General features: G+C 39.6%; 3 protein-coding genes across 7 annotated transcripts; 1 reads left to right on the top strand and 2 right to left on the bottom strand.

The window, feature by feature from the left end:
* Positions 1-357: 357 nt before the first annotated feature.
* Dtd (D-aminoacyl-tRNA deacylase) lies at positions 358-9,645 on the bottom strand. Of its 4 annotated transcripts, none has more exons than XM_086971089.1 (7): positions 9,412-9,645; positions 8,791-8,884; positions 7,376-7,540; positions 7,109-7,242; positions 1,319-4,273; positions 1,105-1,235; positions 358-635 (listed from the first exon to the last, which is right to left on the bottom strand). In XM_086971089.1, the coding sequence occupies exons 2-5, from the start codon at positions 8,882-8,884 to the stop codon at positions 4,205-4,207; spliced, it is 462 nt and encodes a 153-aa protein (XP_086827215.1). In that variant the 5' UTR covers positions 9,412-9,645; the 3' UTR covers positions 358-635; positions 1,105-1,235; positions 1,319-4,204. The 4 variants fall into 4 exon arrangements, with proteins under 4 accessions (XP_086827215.1, XP_022700419.1, XP_086827216.1 ...); XM_022844684.2 differs by having other exon boundaries at positions 1,109-1,235; XM_086971090.1 differs by having other exon boundaries at positions 1,115-1,235.
* Positions 9,646-9,795: 150 nt separating this feature from the next.
* On the top strand, positions 9,796-18,409 carry LOC111266855 (uncharacterized). Its single transcript, XM_022844678.2, has 10 exons — positions 9,796-10,125; positions 11,239-11,537; positions 12,562-12,842; positions 13,231-13,370; positions 13,958-14,152; positions 15,674-15,823; positions 16,141-16,376; positions 16,634-17,125; positions 17,403-17,771; positions 18,144-18,409. The coding sequence occupies exons 1-10, from the start codon at positions 9,976-9,978 to the stop codon at positions 18,277-18,279; spliced, it is 2,448 nt and encodes an 815-aa protein (XP_022700413.1). The 5' UTR covers positions 9,796-9,975; the 3' UTR covers positions 18,280-18,409.
* On the bottom strand, positions 18,388-21,368 carry LOC111266858 (ATP synthase subunit s, mitochondrial). 2 transcript variants are annotated; one of them, XM_022844682.2, is made up of 4 exons: positions 21,352-21,368; positions 20,043-20,237; positions 19,086-19,223; positions 18,388-18,852 (listed from the first exon to the last, which is right to left on the bottom strand). In XM_022844682.2, the coding sequence occupies exons 2-4, from the start codon at positions 20,231-20,233 to the stop codon at positions 18,573-18,575; spliced, it is 609 nt and encodes a 202-aa protein (XP_022700417.1). In that variant the 5' UTR covers positions 20,234-20,237; positions 21,352-21,368; the 3' UTR covers positions 18,388-18,572. The 2 variants fall into 2 exon arrangements, with proteins under 2 accessions (XP_022700417.1, XP_086827214.1); XM_086971088.1 differs by lacking the exon at positions 21,352-21,368 and having other exon boundaries at positions 20,043-20,274.
* Positions 21,369-26,122: the final 4,754 nt, after the last annotated feature.

Genomic DNA, 26,122 nt, shown 5'->3' with positions numbered 1-26,122 from the left:
ACCCCGTTGAACATACGTACATGATATAAGCCCGTTTCGTTCCTTCTCTCTATTTTTCTCTACCGCAACAATACTTTTCCTTTCGTGTATTGTGCTGGATGCAGTTTAAACAAATCCTAATTTGATAAAAGTGTTTCTAAATAGAGTCAATTCATCGAAAAAGGTAAAACTTCGACAACCGCCATTGTGGGCTAGACACGGAACAAAGCAAAGACGCACTTTTATCTCATTTACTGAGTATCGTTTACAGCTGCCATGGAGAGGGAGGGTACAGAAAGAAGTGTAGGCTACGAGAAACAGCACGCAAATCAGTAAAGAAATAGCTATTTATAAGTGAAGTATATATGCGGACACCGATTATTTTATAAGAATGTTTTTATTATTATTCTATCTTATTCTACAATGATGGCGCAATAATGGCTTTCCGAAACAGTGGTTAACAAAGTTAATACTCAACTATTGCTTTTGTTTTGTCGAATATGCATACAGAGTACCTATTTACATGCGTAGCAATCGCAGTGTAGACATCGTAAGCCATAATAACATGTATAGTAGTACGCGTTGTCAGTTCAGTGTTTAAAGCTTAACATGTAAGCTTATATTTTCCAGTTCTTTAAGCTTAGTTGCACTCTTCCCTGTCATCATTCAGCATCAAAGAACACAAATACGGAAGAACTGAGAATTTGTTAAAGGGATACACATGAAGAGAATACCTTTCGGCCCTTTTTGTAAACCATATTTTGTAAGAGTGGCATTAGCCTTGACAGGGTACAAGTCAGTTAATGAAACAGGCCTGACTGAATAAACAAATCTAGATCTATTTAGAATGTACTAAATTAATTGAAATAACGGGAGGCCATTATAAATGGCGATTTGGCGGAAAATCTACTGCCTGCTAAATTAGTCCTGTTTAATAGTTGAAGAGTAGTCAGATTTTCTAATCAACCCTATCTTGGAAAAAATGCATTTTGTAAATATCGATGGAAAATTTTTGAAGCTAACAAAAAAATTAAATAAAGAAAAACACAAAAAGCATAGCGAACCAATAGGAACAGTATAAATATCCAATTAAATAGGGAAGGACCAGTGAAAACCTATACTTACTAACCCTTACGTTTCGACTCTTACGTCCAGTATTGCCATTAGACATTCTCCCAGACGCTTGGTTGGCTCCCATCACGCAACGAAGTCTGTCCATGCCTGGAATGCCTAGGAACTTACACCACAACGTGTCCCTGAAAGGTTAGTCGGCAAATACGTCACCCACTAGTCTATCATGGAGACTTACTATCTTAAAACAAAATAAATAGGAACTTACATATTCTTACTCACTACAAGCGCCAAAAGACTGTTGCTCCTTGAGTAATTCCTCACCTAAACAAGTTAAAGATAGCTTGCACAGTTACATTGCGAGTTTTACACAGCTGTTGGCTGTGCAACTCGGGTGATATAAAAAAGTTACGCTAATATCACGTAATAGCCACACATTGTTTATTACATAAGCAAAAATAGCAATTGTTTGGATGTACTTCTAAAAACAACTACCCTCTCTCTTAACGCGCCAAAATACAAAATTGGAGAGCACTTGTCCACAATCTGCGACCATTACGTTACCATCCTGTTTTCGGCAATGTCAACTGACATTGACTACCTTTAAGAGAATAACACTATAGTGATGTTTTCTTTTCTGCTCGATTCCTCCAGATGCTTTTTTGAATCCTCTACCAAGGTAGGGGGTCCTTGAATCAATTTGCTAAACAGCGATACTGAGACTCCTCATAACTATACGCGAGCCATAAAACATTCCTCTAATGGTATTTAAGTTCTGTTAAAAAAATAGATTGGCGTCCATCAACGGCTACCGTTTTTTTTATAATATCAATGTATACAGGAAGCGCCCTGTTAAGCTCGTGTGGTCTTGAGATCTAATTAAGTCTCACATAGACATGGTAAGACGAAAGTATAGTATCTAATCGTAGCGCTGATCTTGTCCAGTATTATACAACGTTCTCTGAGACAACATATAACCATCCCGGTGATGTTAGCCCGTTTAGTGCATGTTTTCAATGTACAAAAATATTTGGCTATTCAGTATTAGTGCAAAGCTGTCCCTGAAATATGTTTGAACTAACAGACATAGACGGATGACTTCGCACAAAGACTGTAAGCAGGGTGTATCGTCCATGAACGTTGTTTGACGTACTTCCGGCGTGCAAAAAGAACATCAATATACGTGGCTTCCCGTTGACACTCTTGAGTGAGCGTAAATAGTCTTGAAAGATCAGACAAAACTACGATACTTAAGAGATCTAGGTTACTCCGATTACAATCAAAGGGCGACTCGGAGTCAAGAGCTTAATCTGGCCAGTCAAGACAGTTTATTCAATTGTCCGAATGTTTTCGGTAGGAGAATACCTGTTGATGCGAAGGGTTGATTTGTTAATGGTATGTTAGAGTAGGCAAGTGAGTGAGCGCATGTGTGTGTATGTACTTATGTAAGCCGGTTGTGTATGTGTGTAGAAGTCAAATGCAAGGCATCCGTGTCGGATCGTAGGTACCCAATGAAGATGTCGAAGAATCGAATTCAATATGAATTTGACCGCAACTTAAACAGGTTAGCCTTAATCGAACGCGCATTGGCCGTCCGACAAACCTTTTATTACTTTAAGCATTATACAAAATTAACGAAGAGAAAAACCTGAGCGAAGAATACGGTTGAGAAAGACCAAACGACTCAGTAGCGCGTTTGTGTACCAAGTTTCTTGGCTTCAATATGTAAGAAATGAGCCGTAACGTTTTGTGTAAATTTCTCTTTATCATGCAAGTAACATTTCTATCAAATGGCATTGACGCTATTTGAAACAGGTATTGTGTATCCAACTATATATGGATATTAGAAAACAACTGTTAACTGGAAGGCTAAAATCAGCACACTGATATAATCAATAATTCTTTCTTAAGAACAGAAGGAGTGCCTTAATGTAACATTTCATTTGCCAATCGATGACTCGAATTATTTTCACATTATTTCGATTCTACTGCCTTACATCCTAAAATCATTCCGCATCTGACACACAGATTATAAAATCCTCACCCTAAGCCCACATGCATTTTGCGTCAGTTCCGTGCAAAACACAATCACCAGTGAGGCGCTTTTGAGCTTCACTGTGCCTGTGTGTATACTTAATAACGTAGAACTCCGTGTCAAAATAATTGCTGTTTTTTTTTTTTCTTCTTTTCGAATTTACCGTGTTAATTTGTCGCCACATGCACACTTCTGATCTGAGACTTCCCCAATAAAACTCTGGTTGTAACGCGAGAATCTACATCACTCGTTTTTCTCATAGATCAAAATCAAATTGTTTAGGCATATTAGTAATCAGATGGAGCTGTGTTTGTGGTATTTCACCTATAATGTATTTTATAAACAGTCAAATAATTTTTTTCTCATATAAGGTAGCCTATCGCCATTTGCAACTTCTTTTGGTTATGTTGATATTTGTGCATATAAATATCTTTAGATGCGATTAATTTGCTTAATAAAATTGCTTCGCTGTTTATTTGTTTTGTTTATTTGAAATGTTTACAATTGCGAGTGTATCGGTGTACTGAACTAGAAATATTCGATTTGTTTGTTTGACACTATGTACAATAATATAATATATAGTAATTATTTGATTATCACATTTGATGAAAATAATTATCATTCGCTGAGAAGAAAGCACTATTTACATTAAATCAATCGATCAAACACAAGCTTGTCGACTTTAGTATATACCATAGTTGATTGAATGTTCTACAGATAGTATTCCACTACAGTACTTTGTTAATACCATTTCGGTAAGTTAGTAGAATTATGGCTTGTAGCAATATTGTTATAGAAGTTGCACTTAAATTGCAATTCATAAGGTGCGCGTTCTTTTTTGTACAAAAGACATGTTTTCGTTATTACATATAACAGGGATAAGTATATCCGTCTATGATCGCATTGCAAATGTACAGATCAGAATTGAAGCTTGACGACAGCGACCTTTCTAAAAGCTTTACTAACGAACACAATGTTTTATTATATTTTTCTGTATTTTTATTCACTATCTTCTATCTTTCCTGTTTTAGACAAAACATTCTTACAGTACGTATGTATAGTCATAAATCATCCACGTCTTACTAAAAATTTTCAAATAGAGGTACATTTTACTACAGTTCATTCGTTAGTATTGTCGTCTCTTGAATTCAGCACAATGGTGACCGGTCCATCATTCTCAATATGAACCTGAAATGGGGAAAACGATGTTTAGTATTAAGCACATTGCACTATATATGTTTATATTTGATTCACTTGATTTGGTTGAAATCAGATTTTGGCATATGGCTGCTATATATATATATATATATATATATATATATACCAACAGTGTCAAGGCTTGTCTGCTGGAATCTGGGGATCGATTAGCCAACGTGAAAGCATTATATACTCAGAGTCGCCTGGAGCTGGAATTATACTCATTATTTGCAATTAATAAAACCGACGTGTATAATTTGTATGTCCGCTTTATTCGTTCACGCTACCGGTCGGGATAGCTTAATTCAATATATACCGTAGGTTGTCAATGACACACCACTATCATGGCCCGCGTAAGCCATAAGTATCTCGCGCGAATCATTATTCGTACGGGACACGTATGGCTTATCGATATTCCATTCTGGCCAGTAGCTTTCGTAACGTGTGAAGCCACTGACCAGGAAAGCCCGAGAAGGGCTGTAAGTTCGAAAACCCGCTTCCGCTGGTGAAACCTGGCATAGGCTTCTGTCCGCAGCCTAGATATTGCACCACTAGCCTCTTGATCTGCCCACAACTTTGGCGACTTTCCTGGCGGTATGGCCTTAAATCCCTACAACAAGTCGCGTGGCGTTACACCTAGGGCCTTGTTAACTGCAGTATTCACTGTGAAGGCGACCGCCGAGAAAATCATGGGGTAAGAAGGTACTTCCGGACCGTGCGGATCGTCTGCTCCACAATCAAACGGACTTTCGCTTGCAGACGAGTTACGGCTATCCTTACACAACAGATGCTAGAACATGTCAAATACCGCCACACACACAGGTCTCGAAAATAGCTGGCCCGTGATACCGCATCCATGGTCTTCCCGTATTGCTCCTAAAAGGTGAAAAAGGCTTTTACTGCGGCTTGAGCTGTCGCTTTCCGGAAAAAGGTGAATGAAACGGGTGCAAAAGTCCATACTTCGTGACTAAAAAATAGGTCTACATGTAGCAGAAATCGGCCAGATCTTCGACAGCAAGGTAACCCAGCTCATCATGGATGCTAAGGGCGGGCTTGTCAGTTGACATGCTGCAAGCGATCCGAGGCCAGCGCTATCACTTATCGTTCTGCTCTGAATTGTCGCCGCGACAGCATGTCCGCGTTACGATTTACCCTTCATCTCAGAGCTGCACATTGACACACAATTCAAGAGTTTACCGTGCCTCTTTGGGACAGAGCTCGCTCTTACTTTGCAAATACTTTTGCATGAAGCTGTAAGTAACCACGACGAGCCGCCGTCCGTGCTGCTATTTATGGAATTTCTTTATCCCTCAGACAACAGCTAAAGACTCCGGCGCCAACGAATGCTACTTTGCCCGTTGGACCAAAAGACGCCTATTCGCATAGGCTATCGGGTGTTCCACCTTTCCGCCTTACTGTATCAATTGGCGCTACTTACGTTAGTCTGTGCTTAGATAGAATATAACTACAATATGAAACCCTATATGATGTACGGGGTTCATATTGGAAACTTCTAACCAGGTAAGCGGTATACACTTTTGAGCTCGGCCTAATTTAGTACATTCTTTTACTAAATTATGGCCATCTTTCGGGGTTGGTGACTAAGACTTCATAGGCCACTTTTAGGTCAGTAGTCATCATGCTATACGCAGCCACCCAAGAGTGGCGACGATCCATTCTGGAAATATCCATGATCAAAAAGAAGTAAAAACGAATCGACACACATTGTGACACAGCATATGCCTTATTTTTAGCAAAAATAAAATTGTTTCTTATAAACAGCCTGAAGATTATATTGTGGGCCAACTTCCTCGATCTGATCTCTCACGATCTTGAGCTTCCCCAACGGAAGCTAGCGCTTGCTGTTGAGCATCGACAAATCTGACAGCCCGTTTGGCAGTCCGGTCGAAGAATCATATGTCGGTGCGTTTCAGAAACTTGGCCAAGACGACACTCATTTTTAGGCCGATGGCAATCTACACTAGTCCCACACCTTTCGATTCGACATCAATTTAACTGAAGAAACGGCGGCCCTAATGTATCGGACTTGCACATAAGCAGTCAACTTGGAAGCAGCCACTAACAAACCGCGTCGGTACGACGATGTATTAGACCAGGCTAAGCAAACGCAACCCTCTGAATATTGGCCGCCCTTCGTCACAGCTCTCTGATATATAACGCCGGGCTGTTTAGACCAAATCGTCATACGGGGTCATATTAGCTGCCATTATGAAGTAAAAAGTCCGACCTCGCTATCTTTTTAATATTAGACATGAAGACCGAATAGTCGCATTCCAGCTTGCCCATAAGAACCTACTAAATTAACGTCTCAAACATCTCTTCTCCCGCCCTCATCCACTTGAAAAATCCTTCCGGCAGGCCCATTTTTCCCAGACGAAGCCGTTGTGCAATTTCTCTTTGAAAACGCTTCAGTTGTTGGTTCCCGTTATGGCCTTGACGTTATACCATGTTAAAGCGGGACTATGTAGATACGGCTTCACCCATTGCACCGCCTGTTCTTGTGGACACTGTCGGTCCATGGCTGCGCCACCTTCGTCGGTTGCAGGTCCGCCCCTATCGAAAATCAAGAGTCCGGCATTTTCAGCCTGCAGCAGGCTCTCCATAGACCGGCCGATTAGGTCATCGATATCTCCTTGAATTCCACCGCTTCCACCAAGTTTGAAATAATAAATAATTAAGAACCACTGGAGGCTGGCGATTAAAGAACAAATAAATATGTTGAAACAAACGAATATACACACTCGCACACTTTCTTTTATTTTGTATCAAGTAGGTTATGTTTAGAAGGCATCATGGTGTCAATACCTGCATATATTCGCCAAAACGGCCGTCCTTTATTCGGTCCTCGCAGTAGCCTTTTTTCATGGCTCGTAAAAATTCGTCGTACATTTCTTTAGCTTCGTCGGCGCCCATACTTAGATGAAAATTAGGTTTATTGCCTAAGTATAACAGAATAAGGAAGCAGTTACATAAATAGATAAATCATGCGCTTGAATAGCCTACAGCATTGTGACTAAGAACCTAGATAGAATGTAACGTATATAAGGATGTATCTAGATACACCTTTCTTACCTTTCAATGTCGAATGTAAGGTAAATTGGCTAACACAGAGAATCTCAAGATTTTCATCTTGGACACTTTTTCGCCATTTTTGACCGTCTGCATCGAATAAACGTATACTGAGAATCTTTCTAACTACGTATTCCAAATCTGAAGATGTGTCATCCCGATGAATACCTGTGCAGCAGTAAGAATAAACAAGAGAACAAATAGTATTACGTTTTAATAAAGACACACAAATTGTCCATACACGCACACTTTAATATGAAGAATACGTAACAGGTTACCGTCTATTTATCCGTAAATACTTCCACTAAAAAAATACTTCCATTGAAAAGATGGTCAGTGCTAATAGGGCCCTGCTTCTTGTCAAAAAACAGCTCCAATTATAAATACCTGAAATTGAATATAAGCATTTTAAAATAATAAATGTTAACAACGCGGAGCGTTCTGGTATTATTATTATCAACTATTAAAATATTGATATTCGATTAACCATAGTGCATGTACAAATATTACCTTTTAGAAGAAGATTTTGTAGTAAAAAATAATAACTTGCCAAGAGGTTAACATGCTAAGCGACGTTGCCCTGGGCCTATTTTTTTCCGTATCTACGCAGGTAAGTAGAAGATAAAAAATCAACCCATTGTCTTTTATTAGCACGTTTTAACTACCTAAATGCCCATATATATCAGTAACCACCCACATACTAGGGCATAAGTTACAACTTATTATAGTGTCGTAAAAATGAGTTAGACAAGGAAGAAAACTTTTTGGAGCTGTTTTAATACTATTGGTTTTATTATTAGTACTCATATTATTATTACGATCTATTTTGCAGCATCTTCCTTCTAAAAGATAGTTTGTTGACGTGCATGCAGCTCGAAGGAAACGAGCGGTAATTACAGAAGGATACGTCACTGCATTCTACATTTAAACGAAGAGTATTTATTGATAGTAATCGTTCAATTTAAATCCAGGAACTCGAAGAACCTAAAAACTTACATGACATTTAGGTATTTTTTTTAACACGAAACAAACATTACTTTGAAGTAGGTGATTCTATTTGCAAAATCTAAAACAAAATAGAGAAGAGAGAAGTTGCGTTACTCGTGTGGATACTTGCTTAGTCTCGAAAACGTTCCGAGTTCATTGGCAATAGTGCAAAGCCTTTCCTCTGGTCAGCTTCCAATGTACCGAAATGGGTTGTCGTCAGCGTAGATTTCCTCCTCTTTTGCATTTGCAGAATATGCCTGCTCAATCTGAATCGATCGGAAACCTCCGAGAACCTATTACCGTTCAGTGATGCGTTATATATACTAACGACTACATTGTTTGTTAGTAATGGTAAAAGATAATGTAAGAATATAAATCGAACAACGACTACGTAAAAAATCTAGGCAAAAACTGAGTGGAACACACCTTACCTAAAAGAACACAGAGGCCTCTCCCTACAGAGGAGACGATTTCGTCATTCACAGTTACTTTTGCCCTTCGCACACGTTGAATAATCGCCTTCATCTTAAAGAGAGATAGAAACAAATGTACTGTTGAGTGTTATTGGTTTAAAACCTTGAAAATTAATTTCCGGTGCTCGTTTCAATGCATTAAACTCTAGCGAATACCATAATGATAAAATTTCCTAGTTTTAGAGGAAAAATGTTGGTATTTATTAACTAATTAGTTACAGAAATGAAATGCATTCACCTAAATATATTAATTCACTTTCTTTTTTTTATAGTTGTATGCTCTCGCCATTTTACTTAGTACATGCAATTTTGACTACTGTAGACAGAACTCCATTTAATTTCCAATTATCCCCGAGTTTCTCAATACTACCGTTGTCATAACAATAACATAGTTTATTTATTACTGATAGCTGCTAGGTTGATTAATAACCTTCAGTTATGATAAACCAATGACTATTGAAAAATAATTGTTAGGAATAAGCCTAATTCTATCGAATAACACGCAGTAGGAGGTATGAAGAGTAACTTTACGATATCTAAAAGTGTAAAACCACTATACAAAACTAAAAAAGAACGAACCTTCGCGAAATTTATCGTACGATTCAATCGGCGCGAAGGCGTTCGGGCCTTCAAATTTTAACAAACAGCTTCTAGTTGAAAGCCAAGAAACACGCACATGGAGTGTTGCGTTTATGTTAAGGTGCACTGACGATTTCTCGAATCCGGCTTCCCGTTGTAAATTTGAACATGATGCTTATTTCACTTAGGTTGTCTTAGCTATCAGATCGATATGGGCAATTCATATCGGTAAATCCTTGTTTAGGTGAATAACACGTTTTTTTTTCAAATTTTATAAACAAATAAGCTAGCAGACGGCAAACCGATGAATCTTGCTCTCGCTGTATCTGACCGTGTTTTGAATTCAACATCAAAACATTGACTTGTTGTGGCAAATTCCTGCTGACGGTGATGTGCAGTGAAGCCTCTAAACGAAGTATTGACTGTGAATGTATACTACAGGCAGTTTAGACGATTAGACAAGATCAAAGAAACGGATCTAGTTAATTGGCATGCTGTGTAAAATCTACGCCTGGTAAAATGCGTGGCCAACTCGTTTAGTTGTGAAATTCACAGCTCAAGACAATGAGTGGCTCCGGCGGTTGCCGAGTGTGGACTGAGGCCCGAAAACAAGAACGCCGATTGAGAGGGATGATGGTAGATTATAAGAAGAGGGCTGAACGTCGCAGAGAATATTACGACCGAATTAAGACGGATCCCGCTCAGTTTATGCAGGTAGGAGTGATGTTAATACTTCTAATGCTTATTCGCGCAAATGGATGCGGTCCGACGTCAAGCATGTGACATTTTTTTGAGGAAACGTACCATATATTTGCACCTATCTTATTAGCCAAACATACTGGAAATAAATGAAGTCAACTGAGCGTCTGAAGTCGAACATTCTTGATAGGAAACAGTTTTCATATTTACAGTTATTAGTGTTATTTTTTTTAACTACGTTAGTTTTTGAGGTACATATGCACGCATACGGCGTGGTCACGGTGTCGTCTTTCGAAAAACGTAAAGAAAACTGCGAATCGCGAACATATTCTATTTTGTTTACTTCTACACCAGCAATATACGCTAAAAACCATTCAACCGATATACGATTACATTTGCCTGACAAAGCGCTGAAACAGACGACATTTTGAATAGCTACAGAAATTTAATTAACACAGACACGCTGAATAAGAATGTATATTAACCTAACTTCTTTATCTTAAGATATAACTACCGTTTATCTATCGCCTTTTTTTTCTTAAATTACTACTCGCATCTCATGCTTCTGTGTACATGCACGTGTGAGCCTTTACTCACTACGTTTCTGTCAGCAAAATCTAAAAGGTCGTTTAGCGGTTGTAATAGCCATTTCCAGCTTATTGTTCTAAATGCAATAGTGCGTCTTATTCAAAACTAGTAGACTTATCCTTGGACAGAAGCGCTAAAACTGTATGAAACGTATGTGTACCCTTTGGCGACTTTAAGTAGAAGAGAACACCGTAACCATAAATCTAAATACGTAATTTCTTGATACGAACTGAGTTCTCTGCGGTTTTGAAAAGTACTGGGTACCGTAAGATATACTTTTTTTTTTTAAAGAATAAGAATAATTTTTTTAAGAATAATGTGCTCAGGTTTGAAGCGAAAAGGGGTGAAAGATTTCATGAAGCACAGTTTTCTAACATTTTATGTACAAATGCATTATATGCAAATGAACAGAACATAATCTTGTGCATTGACAGCTTAACATACTGAAGCTTTTTTTTCGATAGGTTCATAAGGTACTGAAACTGTGGACCCTTTGTCACTACCTGATTAATAGTTATGTTTACGTTGAATCATTTTTAGGTTCATGGGCGCTCCCTGAAAATCCATCTTGATCCATCGCTCGCCGCTCAGGCGGAGGCGCCATCAACGATGGTTCAATGGCAGAATCAAGCGGACACAATCATCGACCGTTTCGACGTTCGCGCCCATCTTGATGTTATTCCAGAACAGGTCAAGGAGACGAAAACGGACGGTAACACGACAACGCCGACCGCCGAAGAGTCGCAAATCAACTACGAACGTTATCGCATCCTTGTGCAGAATGACTTTGCCCAAGTGAAAGAGCATAAGTTTCTGCATCAGATTTACCTCGAAGAAAGGTACGATCTCGATGGCGAAGGTAGAACGACCTCGCGGCCCCTTTGGCCCCATAATACCCGCGCTCTATACTACAATACCACCAGCCACAGCTGTTGATGTTGGTACTCCCTTCTGACTGACGGCCGCGATACTTTCCCGCCGCGACGAAAACGGATTCACAGAGACGGATTGTGTGTGGACCCTGTGAGAATCTATTCGATATGTGGAAACGGCTTAAACAGAGCTATGTGCAGAGTGTGCATCATTAGGACATTACATTCAACTCTGTGAAGCTCTTTGTCGTCTACAGAAAATTCGCCACTTTCCAGTACAATGATTTCAAATATTAATATTTTAAAAGAACATCCAACGGTGTTTTCAGCACGTTGAACACTCATAGTTAGCTTCTTAATATTTACATACATACGCAGGCTCACTGATTGGAAATAGAAGTATAAATAGATCTGCATGTATGCGACACTATTAACTAATTATCGGTGCTCGGTAGATCCGTGTGCTTAGCTTAATTGGAGATATCAAAGGAAATACTGTTAAAGATATGGGGACAGAAAAGTTATTGTTTTAAGTGTCTCTTAAAATGCCACCTTGTAAAACGATATTAGGCCTTAACAGTTAACGGCCAGTTGCCGTCTTAAACAGAGAATCAAATTTCGAGTGTTTTGGCAAAAGGGAGTATATCCTGTATACTTACATGGAGAGGATTTTTTTCCGATGTAACTCGCGCGAGTAACCCAAATAAGCTGTTAGTCAGTGAAAAACGCAGAAGCATTTTTCTGGTTTTTTTTTCTCTAACGTTGTTTGGTGCTTTGTCCATAGTTCTGCATTCTTATTTATCCCTCTGTGGCGTCTTGTAACTTGTTCCTTGTTTCAGGCAACTCTGGAAGAGACAAAAAAAAGAATTTAAAGTTAGGTAGTTGGACAGTCTTCATGGACGTAGCTTGGTTGTAAGGCAATCTACCCGTTGCTCCATAGTTAATTATTTCTATGCATGTGCTTTTGCATTCTGCTGTGTCGTTCTTGCAGATTCGGGGGTTCATCTATAAAAAAAGCTGAACAGGAGGCTGAAAAGAAAAAGCTAGCTGAGAAAAAGGCTGCCATCGGTTATAACTATGATGGTGAAGGTTCCACAGATCAAGGGGGATTTAGAGGGGTATTGTTGACCGATGAAAAAGAAAGCCTAGAAGAGGCCGATGGGGAGGGGCAGGTCGACTCGGAGGAGGAGTTCGATCTGGATATCGTGTTCGATGTCGATCATATCCCGTCGGAGCAAGCTCGGGAGATGAACCTTCTTTCTACCACCTATGGTGGGTCTTGTCATAGTCTTCACAGAAAGGGCATTACTGGATAGCTCATATAACAAACATTCTTCTAAACATTAGAGAGAAAATTGCTCACTTTATAGTTATACAGCTCATAACCTGTATTTAACTCTACTGCTACCTCCCCTTCTTTCTACGGAGGTAGAAGATTGCAGCTGACTAGAATATGTTAATTAGTCTATAACAAGCTGAGCTGATCGCCCATCTACGCTACACGGCAATAAGTAGCGTATCTCGATATAAAGACATAGTTGGCGGCAATCCCAGAAAATATTAGAGTAGGTGCTTAACCGAAGTTCGATCGGTCAAATGATCAATTGTATTAACTAACCTGATTGTATTCTCTGGTAAAATGACCTCAAATCCTCCGCAGGAATGACAGGAACAGAATTTATCGACCAGCTGGTTCGTGACAAGGCCGAACTCGAAGCGCTTCGAGAAGCAAAAGCGGTTGAAGAGGAACGAGCTGCTGGACGCAGGAACCGAAGAGATAGGCGCAGGGCACGAGAGCAGGTGGGGACGAAAAATTGGCAACAAGAGGTGTGCTCAAGGAATGTCGTAGCTGCCAGGTGCCGACATTCAGCGGCACATGGCGAGCATCAGGGTCTCAACTGGCCCATCTGTGTCATCAGCAGCTGATGCTGAAATAGCTGACGGACGTTAATGAAAACAGCTGTCCAGAGAAGGTGGTGGTAAAGTTATACGCCACAATAGTAATGGGTCACAATAATGGGGTGCTGTTCGTTAGTTCGTGGCAAGTCGTCGCCACTAGAAAAATAAGCGAAGCCCCCCTAGCTTGTCTGCTCAGCTCCATTGCTCCCACAGTATTTGGGCGTTGCAGAGTGTAGTAATAGCAGCAAGAACAAAACCAGCTCGTTTCTCCCAAGAGCTTATCTAGACGTGGCTAGCAAAGTACATTTTGAGTCTGTGTATATGGAAGCGGTGCTCTCACCTCAAAAAAAGACTGAACATAAGTCTCCAATACATAACACTGATATGTTGCAAGAGGCATTGCCAACATTATCTAAAAAAAAAGAGTTTTCATGTGTGTGCCGAGAATTGTTATTTTGTTATGTTGTGGGTCCATTATGTTGTTGCAGGCCCGCGCCCGAGACCTGAACACCCTGCGGACTGGCGATGCGGGACAGACCATGGGTCTGTTGGGGCATTCCTTTACCTCGTTGCCGGCTTATGCGGCTGCTGAACCCCAGCAGGAGCTAGCGTCGAGAGCTAGTGATCTGCTCCGCTCGGAAAAGTCCAGTTCCAGGTCACCTTCACCCGACGGACGGGGCAAGGTAGGTGTTTGGCACGTTTCCATTAGCATTACATTTGGCCAGATGGGCAAAAAGGCCGTTCGTAATAATCATCGTGTTGATCTGTAATTATAATGCGTTTTATCCTCATCGGCGGAAGCCTTTGATAGTGCTGGAGCATCATGACGAGGGCAAGACTTCCCCTATTTACATCTCTGTGGTGACATGAAAATATTCGATCCCATGCAATGATACAAACTTATCGATTGTCACAGATCTAGATTATCAATTGGCTACCTTACCCAACATTGAGAGATTCTATGGAAAAAAATTGGACACAGGTCCAATATAAAGAGCAAGTGTCACGAAATGGACCTAAAGCATTGTATGGACGTGTTAATCTATTGACCTTATTCTTATATAGGCTCTGCCACATGGGTAGTGCCTTTACAAGAGTAAAGTCGATTCGGAATAGCGCCATGAGCTTTATTGTTGTTTAGTGACACGAAGATGGGAGCCATTCTTATATTTTCAGCCACTCGCACTTGTGAATCCGGTGGGTCTTACTCTATGTTGCGGATTGCGGTTAATTGCTCTGCATGTTGCGTCTATACTCTAGATGACTAGACTACCTAATTCTCAGATTGATAATGTTTACAGGGAGTATGACGACACCAATAAGAAAAGCGATGTGTTCATTGAAAAAATACTATAGACAATATAGCTGGATACCGGGCTCTATTCGAGTTCAACCAGCTATATCCGACGTGTATTTCAACAAACATCAAACTAAACGCTTTTATATCATAGTCCTTATAGATTTTTTGTGTCGATAATATGGTGAAGTACTATTTTCAAGAAATAGAGTACTTGTAAAGGTATAGAAAGAGAAAATAATTATTATTTTCGAATCAAAAATTATAAAAATTAGAATTTTTATAAGGACTACGGAAGGAAAAATTCAATTAACACCTGCTATTTAGCGACATTGTTTTTTGGTAGGCACTAAAGCATGTTTGTGCGACGAAACTCAGGACGGAGGAAAACGAAAAGAGCAGGGGCAGAGAAATGGCTTTCCGTTAGTGAAAAAAATAACGTTTTATTCGCCTCTTCAGTTAAAAAGAGATGAAGTATTAGCGTTTACATTTTTATTGTATCTCAGTCCTCAAAATGAGATGGCCCACAGTGCCATTACTCGAACTTACTATCAATTTAACCATTTTAACAGCTTAGTCACCGAATTTAAAGTCGGTAGATACGATTTAGCATCATACAATGACTATTAAATAATTGCTAATAGTGACCATAGTGAGGCGTACACTAATTAGTTGACCTTAACTGAAATCACTGTTTTTTTCTTGTCTTTGTTTCTTTCGCTATCTCGTGTTTGTGGACGCGTGCTTTTGTGTATGAACTTTCGGATGTATACAAATCAATTTGTATATATGTATTTGCTTTGGTGGATCGATTTTCTCGGGTATTTGCGTATGCGTGCATGTTGCGGCGTAACTTGACGCCAAAATTCTGTTGTTGCATCGTTGGGACGTTCGTCCACTCGTACAGGTCTGTTTCATCACCTCGTTCGGCGGGGAATCGGGCGACGAGGCTGTTGCGCGGCGTTCCAGATCCGCATCACCTTCCTGCCGTCGTAACCGAACAATTACGTCCGGCAAGCGACAGACCATCTCAAGTCTAACTGCTCGAAATTATCAGGTAATACCTTTTGCTTGGGTCATTTGTAAAAATTTGTGCTTGGTAAACCGTGTAGGCCTCCTACAATCAATAAAGACTAAAGGTGTTCCGTGAAAGGGGCCAGAGAACAAATTTCTGTTGTGCACTGCGCATAGAAATAGCATTTTAGAGCAACGACACATCGTAGCTGTGGGACAGAAGCATGCTTTTATTTTATCATATATTTGTGGTATATTTAAGTGATTCGTGGCGCCTTCTCGTGGAGAGGCAGTATGCTAAAGGCATGATATGTATTTTGAAAAATGACACATTTTATATTGCACTGTCCCTTTTTGTAGGGCGGGCAACGACTGTCGATACGGAGGTCGAGAAGCTCTTCATCATCAAGCGACGATTCCGTGTCATCGAGGGAGCGAAGACGTCGAAGAGCTCGCAAGAATGGATCGCAACAACAACAACAACACCATCATCATGATTATCATAACCATCAACAACAGGGGCGTGGTCGCTCGTCATCAACTTCCAGCAGTAGCAGTAGTCGAAGACGATCACGAAGCAGATCAAGGAGCCGTCGGTAAATAATGATGGCTTCCACTTTCTTTGCTTACACTAGTCATTCATTTTCTGGTCGTAGTCACATCAGGAATTTTTGTCTTTCGTATAGCTGACCTGCTCACCGCTGTTTAGTTCTTCGGCAATTCGGAGACTAATACTGAAATAATTGGCACTTCTTCGCATTTACATGTATTTATATATTAATACAGATAGATTACATTGCTAAATGGTTTGATCTGATATTTCTATTTGACGACCTAAATGTTTTTCTGATAGCCGCTCCGCATCTCCTAAACCACCGGTGAAACTTCCAACACCTCCGCGCAAGTCATACTACCGGCACGACCTGAAGTCAGATGGGTCAGCTGAAGAAGATAGTTCACCCGACGAAGGGAACTCGCAGACATCAGATAACAAAAATCAGGACATGACTGTGGACACACAGCTGATGCAGCATATGCCCGTAGCAGTCCAGGGGCAGATACTAGGGCAAGCCATGCCAGATGCTTTACCAGGCGGGTCCGACTCCATGAGTCGTGATGAACGCAAAGATAAAGAAGAGGGCGAAAAGAAGTACGTCGGATCCGGTGTGATTGCTGGTGTTAAACCACCAGGAAAGCTGACCCCTCAAGAAAGGTTACGTAAAAAAATGCAGGCAATGCTGAAAAAAACACACCAAACGGATCAACTTGCCAGAATGGAAAAGGAGGAAAAGGCAAGAGAAGAATGGATGCAGCGACAAGAACAACTTAAAGAGCATGTTGCCAAGTAAGTATTATATGACAGTGCTTTTCCTAGCCTGCCAAAGAGGAAAGTTTAAATTCTACAGAATAATTTTAGCCCGTCGATTCGAAAGCCAGTAGTGAGGACATTAAAACCAAGTAAAGGGTAGTTCAAACAGCTTTATATTAGAGAAAAAATAGGTTTTCAGTGCATTCAATTAAGTTGAAGCTACGGATTTCATGATTCATTGAATTGTATCGGATGCGTCTTTTAGCAACAAATATGTAACCTAATCTATGTAACATCTATGCGCATGGCATAGATATGGCCGGACAGAGCGACGCTTTGGGTCAGACGGATCTGACGAAGGCTTTTCGCCCAGACGCAGGAGTCTGAGTCGCGACAGGGGTGAACGGGAGTGGGGTGGCTTTGCTCACGGTCATAACAATAGGGATAATGGAGGCAGAGAGCAAAGAAGTCGCAGCCGAGACCGAGTACGAAGGCGCCTATCGCGGTCGGGTAGCCGAACACGACAACGAAGATCACGAAGCAGAAGTAGGCAGAAACGATCTCGTAGTAGGGAACGATTACGAGGGTCACCGGCAAGGGAAAGGCGGCGAGGTAACGGAGGTGGATATCACCACAGAGAAATCGGCACCGGGTCATCCTCGTCGCGGTGGAGCAGAGAAAGGCATGTTTGCTCAGAATTAACATCAGTACACTAATAATTGTCGCGTACTTGCGGTTATATTTACTACTATGATTTTATATCTAAAAGGAGAAAGGACTACTGTAAAATAATGCATGAAAACACATGTTTTAATGTAGTTTCAACCTTATTAGATAATTGTGACGTAGGACACCTAGCGACACGAGCAGCCAAACAGTTAATTTGTTGGTGTTATCAAGGACATTATGAACAGATCCGTGAAGAACGCAGCCGACCTGGTGACAACAGAGGCAATAGTGATATACGAGCATAGCTCCCGCTTCCTTATACAGCAGGCTCTATGACGTGGCTACTATCACAACTAATTATTTTGTCTGTATATTTCATCTATAGGAGTAATGAACGTCGAATCGATAACCGCTATCGGGATTCACGGCGAGACCGATCACGGGAAAGGAATTTCGGAAAAGTATGGGAACGGGATCGTTCACCCAGAAGGCGGGATGACCGCAGAGCCTCCTATAGATAACTAGTTAAATGGGGGTGGTAGGTCACAGACTTACGGAAAACGAGCAAAATATCTCATTATCAATTAACAGACGAAGTAACTAAGTACGTAAAAATAAATTGAATAACGTTTGTATAGTTATTATCAAAAATCACCTCTTTATTGTAGATTGTCTTATTTTATATGACTAGGCATTGGCAGATAAAAATAGCTGTAATGTAATTACAATAGCCACAAAGAATGGCTACGTTTTCCTTATATTAACCAAATTATTTTGACCCTTTGTCATTATCGCTACATTCCTTCGATGGATCTTAGACTTCAGGAAATTCAATCTTGCACTTCGGCAGCGCTTCATGCAGCAGCTTAATACATGCCTCGCGATTTTTCACTGCGGGAAGATCAAACATGAATAATTCTTCTAAAGCTTTCATAGCTGTCAGGTTAGCGATCCCTGCATCGGAAACGTTACCACAAGACACGAGTCTCAGACGACGAATTTGATCTCCTTGGTATAGCCCTAAGAGATGAAGGCAATTATCTTCCAAGTAGTAGCATTTGCTCAAATTAATCTCCTGCAGACTTTTCAGTCCCCTGTAAAACAATTATGCTCTTCATTATAAGTAATCAGTATGCGACACTTGCACCTGCTAAATTCAAAATGGTGGCTAAATTAAAAAAAAAAATGGTGAAAAAACTTCGAATACACTAAAGGGTAAATTACTCAATTTTCACTGACAAGATTTCATTTAAACAAAACGAATCTCGCTGATTTCATTTACATTTTTTTGTACAGCAGAACCTTCATAGTATCTAGAGGCTCTCACCTGAGATAGGGAAATCCGAGGCTCATAATACACGAGTCAGTTGCGTCAATGGCCTCAATAACGGTTTGTCCTGACGGAAGTGTGTTATAATCATTGTGAAATTTGTCGTATCCTTTCCACCGAACGGAAGCCCCACATCTAAGGTAAAAAGCCTATTAGGAGGGCGTTGTTTTTGCGAGTTTTACTTGATCGACCTATTTCAGATGTTCATTTATTTACGCAGATTTGAAATTCATATATGAACAAGGAACAATCGAGAAAATGCGTTAATTTTTATTCTTAAAAACCTACATGCGCATATGTGACACTATCTAATCTTCCGTCCGATCATTACAATAGCTAATTGAGAAAAAGGTTAGAACGAGTCAAGAACTTAAGCAATCAGAGTAATTAATTAAATTGCCTTCAATAATCACGCGTGATGACGTAGCAGGCCGAGATAAACATTTACAGAACTTTGAACAACCTTTGAAGAAAACACATTTTTCAATCATGTTCCAGCAACAAGCGGATGGCTCAAACATTGATTTCCGATGACGCATGAGCAATTGTTAAAGTAAGAGAGTACCAATCACTCTGCTCAATAGTTACAGCAGCTACTTTTCTTAGAGAACCTCATTTAAGCACAAAAAATCGAGGTTATTATTTTGATGGTGGTTAATTTATTCCTAATATCCCAAAACTGATTCATCATCTAAACCGAACTCATTACCGAAGATCATTTCCTAATTCTTGTCATTAGTACCTTCTTTGTATACATTGAGCCAGCAAATTCTGCATATAATAACGACCTCCTGAATCACTACAGCTCGTTTTTACGAAACTAATTTTTTTTTTCAGGATAATATGCACCATGTATCCGTATACGTTTGATTAGTCTGAGTAGCGTAACTATACCCACAAATAAAGCTTGGTATATGATTAAACTGTTACTGAGCAGCTAAATTGATACAATACCTGATTAGCCACTCCGATGCGGCTCGGTCTGGTCCGCACTCTTTGATTCGATTCTCGTCGACTTTGTTAAAAATACGGTTTAAGAAACTCCACAAGTATCGCGCGTTCTCTGCTGGCTTTCCGATTAAGTTATTCTTTGGTTTTTGGCTCAAGGGTGACAGATTATTCAAAAAACGGCCTGCTCTTTGCATTAACCTGGAAATCGCCATTTTGCAATGAATGGATTTTTCCTTCCAAATATTAAGTATTCGATAGTGGCGCCCAATATAAAATATTTCATTTTTTGAATTAATAGTTAATTTTAGCGACGTAAACCCAATCTAAAGTTCGCATCCAATACTCAACTAGAAGAACTAATAAATTAATTTTTCATTTATCCGGTTCAGCTGCTAATGCAGCTTTATTTTCTTGCAGTGTAAATAAAGAGAACGAATAAAAACATCTAAAAAACATGTTTATTTATTAGTATTTGACTTCCCATATCGATTTAAATGGAACTATCGACTACACAAGGGCTGAGCTAAGAGATGAATGTACTATAAACACAAGAAAACAAAGTATAAGATATATGTATATATATATATATATATATAGTTTGTTGTCGTTGAAGTGGTATATTTATCGGATCGGCCCATAATTGGCAATTTAAGTTTTTTACCCCAGTAAGAGTTTTAACGACATGTGCCCGCTGGCCCAAAAAGCTCTTTTTAAACTTAAAAAATTAAACTTCGGTCCTCTATATGAAATTTCATACAGACGTCTTCCGTTAGTCGTGGCCATTTTTGGCCACTACTGCAAATCACAAATGACGTCAAACATCTTCTGTTTGCCACCTGGAAAGATTACCTTTGAGGTTTGACCTTCAGGGTTATCTTTGCCGTAGCAAGCACTAACAGCTCCTGGCAGAGTGATAAAAAAACGCTTGTTGTTAACGTTGGTATGCGTAGGAATAGCTATGTTTAACGATTTTTACACGGTAATATAGCTGATGGTTATTATGTGTAAGCTTCTAAACGGTGAAACACTTTCTATTTATGGCTTATTCCGTCAATGATGTGCGGTACTTCAGTGCACAGGTTGAGGTAAATTATTAAAGTGTCATAATATCCTTATATTATTAATGTAATAATATACTTAGCTATTAATCCTCTCTAGATCAGCCGCACTACCTCGAGTCCCCTAATGACGACCTGAATTGTACAGTAAGTCGGTCGTGCACTAATGTAACCACTATATCATCAATCTACCTTATAGCATTGTCAACGAATTTGTCTCAACAGCGTTTGAATATATGCTTATTTATACCCACGTGAGCTAACGTCAAGGTCAATTTCGACGCAATGGCCTGTTTGATCCATAATTCCCAAATGCCAGCAGTGAGTGGCCGACTTCTTCTGAAACGTTTGAGATATTGCAGATTGACCAAACGAATATAATGTGCACTTATTAATGCGCTTAACGGCCGTGCTTATGCGAACAGATTCATTTTCGTGGCGTGGCCATAGCACAACGTCAGCCAACTCGCTAATTTTTGCGGCGTTCGAAGAGATCAGCCGCTAACTAAACTGATTTTAAGTAAGGCACCAACCATCCATTCGAACGCCATAACAAGCCGCCTCGTCGACAATAACAACGGCAGGTGCAGCAGCTGCAGTAACAACACGGAACCCGGTCGAACACTCAACTCTGCTTACTTTGACTATATATACATCTAATCTTGTAATGTACGATTTTTTTTCACCCCAATTACATTTTCTTGACACAGATTGTCGATGGTCGGTATTTTTCGGCGTTAGCACTCCACAAGGCTCATCGGCGCGGGCTAGCGTTTGTCCGTTCGTTCAAGGACGACAAAGAAACAAGAAAGTAAGAGAGAGGGCTCCGGCGGTTTAAAGCGCAGATGTTAGCAGAAAATATACTTTTTAACAAAAAAAAAAAGTGGAAAACGGTAGCAACTTTCTAACAAGTTAATGTAGGTATCTATATGTTCACTTTATTAGAAATACTCTGTGTACTCCGACGCACAGGTGATTATTTATTTGGTCTTCACCTTGCGCAAGAAATGATCAAATGTATTTGTGTGGACTGGGCCTTTGCGGTAGTCCGTCTCGTGCTTAAAATTCTCAGAAATACAAATTCGTATCGAAAGTAGATCACAACTGGTAATTACAAGTAAGTTGTCAGTATTAAGGGATTCGTAGTGACATTAGGTATAGTAGTAACCGCACTCACTGGGATTCCATTCATTTCGCCGTAGGTTGAACTAGAACAGATTGATATTTTAATTAACTTCTGAGCGCCGTGCTTACGGCTCAGAGCGTTAGCGTCGCAGGTTTCGCGAGCGTAACTAAAGTAGCAGTTACCACTACATTTCTACGAGCTTGGGCATCTCTTCTAGGAGATCGCAGCTCTTGGAAGGCTTTTATAGAACAACTATGATGATCGATGTAAATAATGTAATTTGAAAGGATCGAAATTGCAACTCCTTCAATCCTCCAGTCAAATCCTTCAATTTTGTAAATAGAAACATCTATATCATATCACATATCGACTTTTCTTTATTCATTTCGTAATATGTTAAATAGATCAGTAATAATACGATTTAGGGGCCAAAATACCATACAGTTTAAAATATGCCATATTTTTTCAGCCAATTCAGACTGCTTCCAAATTCAGTCGTTATGTCAGCCCTTAGCTAAGGCAATTTCCTTACGTTGCTTCTATCAACATGTTTCCTTTTTAGACTTGTCTTAAATTTTAGGAATAGAAAAAATCTCAAATCGTAAGGTCCGAATACGCGTGCTGGGATTACACACACACATCGAGTTACTTTTCAGAAACCGCTGTACGGGTAGTAAAGTGTGGATCGGTGCATTGTGATGATGGAAGACCCAAAACTTGTTGTATCATGGGTCTGGTCTCTTACACCAAACAGATTCGCAGTCTTCATAACATTTGTTTGCAGCGTTTGGTTACCGTAAAGCCGAATGGCATAAACTGTTATTTCGGTACAAACGTTGTCGTAAATCTTCTAATACCTAAAAGGTCAGTTAAAATGGACTGACATAAGTGAAGCCGGTTTTGTTATGGTGACTGGGCTATCGGTAAGTGCGAGTCATGATGCTTGTTCGACGTTCTCGTTCGACATTGCTGTCAAAACCTTTCAGAATGAGGACTCTCCTCCATGGACTTCTGTCCTGGACATTAGAATGCTTGAACCATTTTTTTTAGTTGAGCTTTATTTGGTGTCTGGCTTCCATAGGCATTCTGAAATATACACAAGGTCTTGGTGCGATTGATTTAATTTTGTACGCAAAACGTAGTCTACGCTGGTTACTCAATTTGCGAGGAAATTGCAATACGCTTAATTCATAAACTTATTCAGTTGTACTCGAAAGCTCCAAACTGCGTTAGATTGTTATGAAATTTCACTTGTGTGTAGCAAAAGCTTTGCTCTCTTTGGCCACAACCGATCATGCAATGCCTGAAAATTCAAACAACCTGTTCATTTTTAGACAAAAAGTTATGTTTGTGTACTGCTTACTCATCGAACTGTATTTTTCTCTCCCTTTTTCTTAAATAGATGTGCGTATGGGTTTTAAAAATTACAAATGTGAGGTGAGTGCCTTTATAGTTAGACTCACCATAAATGAATGTCTTGAATGATTGAAGGCTTGCTTGTATACATCTATCAAGGGAGCTCTACGCAATAAACAATATTCGGCATTTTCCAAAAAGGCCCGCGCATATTGTGCTTGTGATGAGGAAATACTTATCTTTTAAGTTGATTATAGCATTCATTTCGGTGGTCTTCTTCTTTGTTTATATTTTTAAATTTGAAAATAATTGTGTTTTTCGATTCGTAGCTGCTTCGTATGGGGAACAATTAATGGGCAATAATTGCGGTGTAATTTTAGGTAAGGAGGGGTAAATTGAATAGATTTTTTAATCCTCTTCATTACGATTGTAAATTACGTTGAATCTGAGAAGCTTTAAACGCCAAAACTAAGTTACTTACTAATTTATGGTCGTAAATAAGCTATTACGGCGTTCCAAAAGCAGCTTGGTACGGAATATAGCAGAAAGAATCTATTAACGTGGCTACAATACGATTCTATGTGTTTTCATAAATACGTCTTGGGTGGCTTAACCAGTTCTGTATAACCTTGCTCTCCAGGTAGTAAACTTATTTGCAGTTTGGTGTCTAACCTTAGATTACATTGCCCTCTTCCTCCTTTCCACCTCCCTATAGCACCTGCGCAGATGTTATCGTTTTTACGCAAAAAGAGACTTCCCCTTCGTTCTCTATAAACACTCAGCGACAAATACATACTCGGCTGTCAAATCCTGTTATACACATCCAAACATTTTAATGATTATCCACAGCTACTTTAGAATTGGGTTCAAGAGGCTCCACCCAAACGGCGTAGTTTGACGTCATTACAATTTCACGATTAAAATGAAAGTGCAGAATATAGTTTGTTACAAACGATATAATACTGCAAAGGAGCCGGTTTGATTATTTTTCTCCAGTTGACTAGCATAGCTTGCCAGAACGGACTTCCACTGTGTGATGTATATAGTATTCTTTGGGAATATAATAGCACGTCTACTAATGAAATTTTAGCCTTTTAGTTACTAGGATAGTTAGGTGTAGCACCTCTCGACGGAGGCGGCATAAAGTCAAAAAGCTTTTCCTTACCCTTTAGGGTTCTGGAAGTAGACCACCTCAGACCAAACACTAAGTAATGATACATCAGACAATAATCCGACTATTATAGAACTTTAGCTTTGATAACAGAAGGATTAAATTAAGCCGTCAATGCGGCAGTAGCTGTTTTGACAGTTTAATTTAACATTTTTAGGGACGGCCACAGGTGTAAAAATTGTAAATGTTTAGAGATAAGATAATTAGATGCTATTACGCGCGCATGCGTTTCTCCCTTTCGCCGTTACCTGACTCACTCCAACACTTTTATATAGATATATATCTATGATGGTAGATCATTATAGTTGTGGACAAGCTGAGATCTAGCGGCGTGTCACCCACGTAAAACGCGCTTCTGTGGATCTGACAACTACTTGGCTGAGTTGTCCGTAAGATGACTCATTAGGTCTTACAATAAACAAGCTCAATGGCAGCTGCAACGCTGTCTAGACAAAACGATTGCTGACGACTAATAGACAAGCGATCGTAAAAACTTTTGGAAGCTCTAAGTCTTAGTGAGCTTACATGCTAGTATAAATAAATGGATAAGCTTTCGTTATTTTTTCCATCGATAATACGTGAGATGAATGATTTTTAAGCGTAATACTGAGTATGCTTCGCCTATTTATGAAATAAAAATTAAATAATTGTCTATACGAATCAAAATCAGGCGCCGCCCTCGTTGTAATTACTGTTGTAGCCGTCTAATGATAGGTAACTTTCGCAGCAGCTGATTCCATCCATAATGTTAATACTGAGACTCGCCAGTTACTCCCTCAGACGTAACAAAGAGAGCAATCATCATCTGGAAGGGTCTTCTATTGTCCTCCCATAGGAGAAGAAAGTTGCCAGAATTGCTAGCCGTTCTATGTCTGTTGCGCGCCAGTTCTGTTGTCTGCCATTGAGTCGAAAACTGAGGCATTAAAAGTTGAGGTCTCTCTTTGCAAAACAACCACAGCCGATTTCGCCTAAACTGCTTCCCCTTTGTACCTGCAAACACGGCGGCAGACGATGCTGGCCTCGGTATGCACTAAACATAACAAATTATTCTAATTTTACATATACAAGCGTTGCATAACAACGTCTTTACAAATGCTTCATTGCAGGAGTTTTTTTTTTAACGTTTTTTCATTGCACTTTAATGGGCTTGTCATTAGTTGCCACCTTCGAATGCTTCTTCTTCGCATTCACTTAAAGCAGTCGATAAAGCAGAACAAAAAGCCGAGCACATAATTAAAATATTATACTATACGAAGTAATACAAGATAAATAAATTATATGGTTCTTTTTTGCAAAAATTAAGTAAAAAGTCGACTCAGTAACAATGCAAACATATTGTATTAGAAATACTATTATAACGTTATATGTTCAT

This window comes from Varroa jacobsoni, unplaced genomic scaffold (genome assembly GCF_002532875.2).
Source record: "Varroa jacobsoni isolate VJ856 unplaced genomic scaffold, vjacob_1.0 scaffold_1121, whole genome shotgun sequence".
Lineage (NCBI taxonomy): Eukaryota > Metazoa > Arthropoda > Arachnida > Mesostigmata > Varroidae > Varroa > Varroa jacobsoni.
The sequence above is the reverse complement of the archived record's forward strand: the minus strand, read 5'-3'. Positions and strand labels throughout refer to the sequence as shown.

Coding starts and splice junctions, on each gene's coding strand:
- Dtd (XM_086971089.1), bottom strand. CDS start 8,884: ATGAAGGCGATTATTCAACGTGTGCGAAGGGCAAAAGTAACTGTGAAT. Junction 7,243..7,375: donor CTTACATTCGACATTGAAAG/GTAAGAAAGGTG, acceptor TGTTATACTTAG/GCAATAAACCTAATTTTCAT. Junction 4,274..7,108: donor GTTTTGGCGAATATATGCAG/GTATTGACACCA, acceptor TCCCCATTTCAG/GTTCATATTGAGAATGATGG.
- LOC111266855 (XM_022844678.2), top strand. CDS start 9,976: ATGAGTGGCTCCGGCGGTTGCCGAGTGTGGACTGAGGCCCGAAAACAA. Junction 17,126..17,402: donor CTTAAAGAGCATGTTGCCAA/GTAAGTATTATA, acceptor CGCATGGCATAG/ATATGGCCGGACAGAGCGAC. Junction 17,772..18,143: donor TCGCGGTGGAGCAGAGAAAG/GCATGTTTGCTC, acceptor TTTCATCTATAG/GAGTAATGAACGTCGAATCG.
- LOC111266858 (XM_086971088.1), bottom strand. CDS start 20,251: ATGGCGATTTCCAGGTTAATGCAAAGAGCAGGCCGTTTTTTGAATAAT. Junction 19,224..20,042: donor GCATCGGAGTGGCTAATCAG/GTATTGTATCAA, acceptor TTTTTACCTTAG/ATGTGGGGCTTCCGTTCGGT. Junction 18,853..19,085: donor CTCGGATTTCCCTATCTCAG/GTGAGAGCCTCT, acceptor ATTGTTTTACAG/GGGACTGAAAAGTCTGCAGG.